We start from the raw sequence: 6,469 nt of genomic DNA, 5'->3' as shown, positions 1-6,469 counted from the left end.
TCCCCGGTCAACGAAATTCCGCAGTGTGGGAAACGTCCCAGGTAAACCTCAAGCAACGCAGAGGTGCGAACGGAGGTTAAAGAACGACATTAATCACCCCTTTTGCTCAGTGACCGCCAGGCATCGCACGGTCCCTTCTGTCTGGTGGCTGTTTTGTTTCGTTTCCCTGCTATTCCCCCCTTTTTCCCCTCCTGCGCCCGGAGAGTTGGGTGTCACCCCCTCGGTAAATCTGCCAGGTGACAGCTTTTAGGGGGAAGGTGTCAGGCGGAGGGGACACCTCCTGGACCTCACCTCCCCGGGGGGCAAGCCCGGGGCGGAACGGAGCCCGGGGAGGGCCAGGGCAAGGCCCCCGTCCAGCGGCTTTTCTCCGTGCAGAGCCCGGGAGCGGAGCAGAGCCGGAGAAAAGCCGCTGGACGGGGGCAGCCGCTGGTCTGGTGGGTCAGTCTCTAACCTGTGTGCCCGTAAATTGGCGCAAGGGTGGTATGAAATGCTCTCCCTCGCCAATATTGACACTCATCCTACGGCGTGGTCAGCAATCCTTTTCATCTTTCCAGTTTATGCCTTCTCGAATGGCACAACCCTCTTTTTTTCCCCCAAAGAGCAACCCGCACCGCGGTAGAGCTGCCCGTGGACATGCGAGGAACCCGGGAAGAGCGATCCATCCATCCCTCTGGCTGCTCCCTCGGCGCGGAGGTTTTCTCCGAGGAAAATCCCCCCCCTCGCTCTCCCCGCTTTCCCTCGGAAAGGTTAGCGACGGCTATCCTTGTGGCTAAAGTTCCGAGATTGCTAATGTATATTGTAGACACAAGATGTTAGGTAGACTTGAGCAAGTTGTTCCCAGGATGTAAATTAGGTCCCAAAAGCTGTTGTCCAAATCGAAGAAACAGAGAAATTAATCTGGGAGACTATCCATCATAGCCTGTAATAAAGGGAGCGACATGGATGAGACAGATGATATGATTAAGGAGCTGTGGTCGTTTTAATTAACTTTTTGCTGTCCTGTAATGATCAAACTGGTCAACAGACCCGGTCAATAAGCATGTTAATATCAAACAAATAAAACCAGGGATGATTAAAAACCTCCTGGTTTATTAAATTTGAAATTCAAATGAAATTTATGCTGCAGATGCATACAGAATGCTAATAGATTTTAGCTTTATTGAGAGTGGATCCCACAGGTTTTCAAGAAACAGCACGAACATTTATCTACTCCCGTACATTAAACTTCAAATGCAGGAAAAAAAAAAAAAAGTTTTAATTAATTTCGGGAAAACCTCTTCTTGCTGGCTTCCCCCCTCCCCGCCCCCACCTGCATATTATGTTGATGTACTGCACCCTTAAGTGCAGTGGTCAATAACGCAAATGCAAACAAAATTGTAAGCTTCCTTAAATCCTTTGCCCAGCAGGCAATGTATACAAAGGGGGAAGGTTACAGATGTTTCCGTGGCGAATTCAGTAAAGATCAGCTCACCGCTCTCAAAGTTCAGAAGCTGCTGCTTTTCCAGTTTCAGGGAAATTATCAGTGTAGCAGGAGGATGCCACTGACAGGAGTTTTGTGATTTCTATTCGGTTCTGATGTATTTGCCTTTTTTCCTCCCTCTCTGTTGAGTTCCCTTGTAGAAACTCCCACGGCTATTTTTACAACGAGTTTTTCATAATTTCCAACGCGGTGCTTTTTAAAGGCAAAGTGCACTGAAAATTAAGGACTTTCGGCCCCAAATCAAAGGAGTCGGGGCAAGCATCGGAACCAACAAACACGAAAAAGATCAAGAAAGGACACGTTTCCGTTGGGCAGACAAATGCAGACAAAATACGGATGCGAATGGAAGAGCCACCCGGCGAGGCTCTCCTAAAAAGAGATATATCACTAACGCCTTCTCCTTCCCCGGTGGATGGCAAAGTCTCTCAGACTTTCTGGGGCTGAAAGGAATGCGTGTCGATCTTTTTACCTAACCTGGCACACCACAAAATGCGATTTTCTGTTCCTCTAAAATCTAATGCTCACGATGCTTGTTTTGCTCTTACGCTTTCTGATCTATGTCTTAATAGTTCCTCCCCACCTCCAGCAGATAAAGGAAGTAGAGATAAAAAGTTAATAAGCATTCATACAAGGGAGTATCTCCGGGAAATGTTCTTCCCCTCTTCGCGGGTGATAGTATTGATTAAATTAAACCCGAAATTTAAACAAGTGTGCATTAGGTCTGTAAAATGAATATCATTATAGAAGGAGACCAAAGCAATGAAGTTAATTCTTTTTTATTTGTTAAACGGAGTTCCCTCCTTCCCCCACCCCTTCCTCCTTCTGGGCTGGCCTGTCACGCCTTCTCAACAGGCTAAAATCATTCAGAGCAGCTCGCAGAGAGAAACGCGACATTTATGGTAACCGTCAGCCTTCAGAGAAAGAAAGCAGTTCATTAATTTACTTCACTCTTACTTCAAAGTATGATAATGTACGTTACCCCCTTGATCAATAGATATGATGTACAGTCAATATCCCCACGACACGGAAACGGGTCAAAACCGAGGCCGAGAGAAGGAGACAAACAGCCCCCACGAAGCGAATCTCCGTGAGGACGTTGCTGCGGAAAACCCGCGGGGGGGGAGGGGGGGGGGCGGGGAGAGCACCTGGGCGAGCGGGGCCGGGCCGGGGTGGCCCCAGCAGGTCTGCGAGGCGGGGGGGCACGACACGGGGCGACAGCAGCCAGCAGTCTCCTGAATTGTTTCCCCCCCCCCCCCCCCGCCTCCATTGCAGCGAAAAGTAGCGAAAGAAACGGGAGACGGAGGACGGTGCCGAGGGGAGCGGGGTGGGGGGGTGGGGGGACGGGGACCCCGCGGAGAAACGGGCTGCTCCCGCACTCGCCCGTCGTTGCGATAATAAGAGGAACGCTGAGATGATGATATAAAAATCCGGGCCCCCCCCCCCCCCCCCAAAAAAAAAAAAAAAGTAAAACGGTGGGGAAAAAAAAATAACCTGTTGTCAAATTACGCGCAAGGGGCGGAGGGACGGGGGATGGAAGGGGGCGGCCGGGACGAAGCAGCCCGACCCGGGACGAGGGGCCACTGCGGACCGGGACCGGGACCGGGACGGTGGCCCGCGCCGCGCGACGACGTGACTGCGTGAGGTCATCAGCGCCGTCGAGCCCCGCCGATGGCGGGGCTCGACGGCGCTGATGACCTCACGCAGTCACGTCGTCGAGCGAGGCGGCGGGGCCGGGGATTGGCTGGCGGCGGCTCAGCGGCACTTCAAAGCCGGCGAGGGAGCTACAATTGTGGTGGAATGGGCGGAACTGATCATTGTATTGCACACCTCTAAAAAAAACACTGCCTCTGATTTATCAATATAAAAAAGATCCTCTGAGAGGAGGGCACTTTTGTGTGATGGCAACTTCACTTCTAGGGGTGAGTCTAAGGATTTTTTCTCTTGCTGGTTTAATTAGTTTCTTTTTATTGTCGATTGGAGGGGGTTAAAATAACCCCTGTCTTGACCGGGGCTATCAGTCTCCTCTATTCAGCCTTTTTTTTTTTCTTTTTTTTTCTTTTTTTTTTTTTTTTTAACTTAAGTACAAGTGAGTTTAGGAGAAAAGAAAGAGCGAGAGGGGGAAAAGGGGGCAGAGTCACTTTTCAGTGAGCAGGAAAAAGGTTTTAAGGGCATTTGTAGAAACAACCTACAGCGCCTGGGCTGTGCTGTTCCTGTGCCCCCGGAGAAGTGGCCTTTCTTCTTTACATGTGACTGCTGGAAGGAAAAAAAAAAACAACCCAAACCCAGCACTATCGTTTTTCGTGTGCAATTTCTAATTTGCAAGAGATTGTGGCTTTTTATTTCCCTTTAAAATAACACAGCCCGCCGTGTCCAGCAGGTACGTTGAACTTGTGTATACATACATATGTACATATGTTAAATTTGTATATATATTTAATTATCGTTGGTACGTAAATGAAGCTTTGAAAAAAATTTTTTTAAGGAAGTTTTTTTTTTAAAGGAGTAAATTGATAATCCTGCAATTCTATATTTAAGAAAACAGTCTTACTAGCCTGAGGGACGGGGACCGGCCAGGTCCCGGGGAAAGGGAACAGACTGAAACGTAGCTGCCGCCGTGCCGGGGGCATCTTTTAAGCTACGGTAACAGACGCAACTTTTTCCCCCTCTCTTTTTTCCCCCCCTTTTTTAACCCTTCCCGAGCTCCTCCGTGGGAGGAGGCTTGGATAGTGGAAAAAAAAAAAATAAAAAAGCCTCGGAAGGCGCTTGAAGGCAGATCCGCGGTGCCGAAGGCGCCGACGAAGGGATCCTCCCGCGGGAGTCGCGAAACTTTGCGCCCGGGGCCGGGCGGCGGAGCGGTGCGGAGCGGGGCCGGGCGCGGGGCGGCGGGCGGCGGCGGCGGGGCCGCTCCGTCCCTGACGCCGGCGGGGCGGCCCTCTCCCCTCTGTGCCCGCAGGAGGAACCGCGGGTAGGCTCCACGCCGCTGGCCATGCTCGCCGCGACCTGCAACAAGATCGGCAGCCCCAGCCCCTCGCCGTCCGCCCTCTCGGACAGCGCGTCCTCCTTCGGCAAAGGCTTCCACCCCTGGAAACGCTCCTCCTCCTCTTCCTCGTCCTCGGCGGGCAGCTGCGGCGCCGTGGGCTCCGGCCTCCCGGGCTTCGGCGTGGCGGGCGCGGCGCGGAACGGCTCCTCGGCGGCGGCGGCGGCGGCAGCGGCGGCGGCGGCGGCGGCAGCCCTCGTCTCGGACTCGTTCAGCTGCGGCGGCTCGCCGGGCTCCAGCGCCTTCTCCCTCACCTCCAGCAGCGCGGCGGCCGCCAGCTCGCCCTTCGCCAACGACTACTCCGTCTTCCAGGCGCCGGGCAGCGCCGGCGGCGGCGGCGGCGGCGGAGGGGGCGGCGGCGGGGCGGCGGGGCAGGAGGCGGCGGCGCACCAGCCCGTCTTCATCTCCAAGGTGCACACGTCGGTGGAGGGGCTCCAGGGCATCTACCCGCGGGTGGGCATGGCGCACCCCTACGAGTCCTGGTTCAAGCCCTCGCACCCGGGGCTGGCCGCCGGCGAGGTGGGCTCGGCGGGCGCCTCCAGCTGGTGGGACGTGGGCGCCGGCTGGATCGACGTGCAGAGCCCCAACGGGGCGGCCGCGCTGCCCGGCTCGCTGCACCCGGCGGCCGGCGGGCTCCAGACCTCGCTCCACTCGCCGCTGGGCGGCTACAACTCGGATTACTCGGGCCTGGGCCACTCGGCCTTCAGCAGCGGCGCCTCCTCGCACCTCCTCAGCCCCGCCGGGCAGCACCTCATGGACGGATTTAAGCCGGTGCTGCCCGGCTCCTACCCGGACTCGGCCCCCTCGCCGCTGGCAGGCGCCGGGGGCTCCATGCTGGGCGGCGGCCCCGCCGCGCCGCTGGCCGCCTCGCCGCGCTCCTCCGCCCGCCGCTACTCGGGCCGCGCCACCTGCGACTGCCCCAACTGCCAGGAGGCCGAGCGGCTGGGGCCGGCGGGGGCCAGCCTGCGGCGCAAGGGGCTGCACAGCTGCCACATCCCCGGCTGCGGCAAGGTCTACGGCAAGACCTCGCACCTGAAGGCCCACCTGCGCTGGCACACGGGCGAGCGGCCCTTCGTCTGCAACTGGCTCTTCTGCGGCAAGCGCTTCACCCGCTCCGACGAGCTGCAGCGGCACCTGCGGACCCACACGGGCGAGAAGCGTTTCGCCTGCCCCGTCTGCAACAAGCGCTTCATGCGCAGCGACCACCTCAGCAAGCACGTCAAGACCCACAGCGGCCCCGGCGGCGCCGGCGGCCCCGGCGGCGGCGGCCCCGGCCCCGGTCCCGGCGGCAAGAAAGGCAGCGACACCGACAGCGAGCACAGCGCGGCCGGCAGCCCGCCCTGCCACTCCCCGGAGCTGCTGCCGCCCCCCGAACCCGGCCACCGCAACGGCCTGGAGTGACGGGCGGGGGCGCGGGGCTGCCACCGCCTCCCCCCGCCCCGCCGCCGCCCCCCTCCGGGCGCGCAGCCCCGCGGCGGGGACGCGGACACGTAAGTAGCCGGCGCGGCTCCGCAGGGACCGCGCTCAGTCCCCCGCGGACGTCCCCCTGCCCGCCCGGAGCCCCACACGGGCTGGACGGTGCGGCCGGGCCGCGCAACCCCCGCGACGGGGGCCAGAGGAGCGTCTGGGCACGGGGCGAGGGACGCGGACCCCCGTGGGGCTGCCCCGCGGCCGCCTCCCTGAAACACCCCCCACCCCCTCGGGTTGCCTTTAGAGCGGAAAAAAACACGTCCCCTCTGGCTTTCCTGCTGGAAACCGGCCCGCACCCCCTCCCTTCACCGCTAGCGCCGGGGCAGCAGCGGCGCCCCGGGAGCCGCGGGCGGGCGGGCCGGGGATGACCCGCGGCGGAGGGGGTGCTCCGACGGCAGCGGCCGCCAGCCGCCGTCCTTGTCCCCACGGAGCGGGACTCAGAACTGCCCTCATGTCGTTAACTCGGAGCCCTTCTGCTCCCC

General features: G+C 58.8%; 1 protein-coding gene across 1 annotated transcript; it reads left to right on the top strand.

Annotated features, from left to right (window-relative positions):
• The first annotated feature begins 3,361 nt into the window (after window positions 1-3,361).
• Window positions 3,362-5,918, top strand: SP8 (Sp8 transcription factor). The gene is made up of 2 exons (XM_063323901.1): window positions 3,362-3,399; window positions 4,434-5,918. Exons 1-2 carry the CDS (start codon window positions 3,379-3,381, stop codon window positions 5,916-5,918), a joined length of 1,506 nt encoding a protein of 501 aa, XP_063179971.1. The 5' UTR covers window positions 3,362-3,378.
• Window positions 5,919-6,469: the final 551 nt, after the last annotated feature.

The sequence above is a fragment of the Chroicocephalus ridibundus genome, chromosome 2 (genome assembly GCF_963924245.1).
Source record: "Chroicocephalus ridibundus chromosome 2, bChrRid1.1, whole genome shotgun sequence".
Classification (NCBI taxonomy): Eukaryota; Metazoa; Chordata; class Aves; order Charadriiformes; family Laridae; genus Chroicocephalus; species Chroicocephalus ridibundus.
This window is presented reverse-complemented; position numbering and strand designations above follow the sequence as displayed.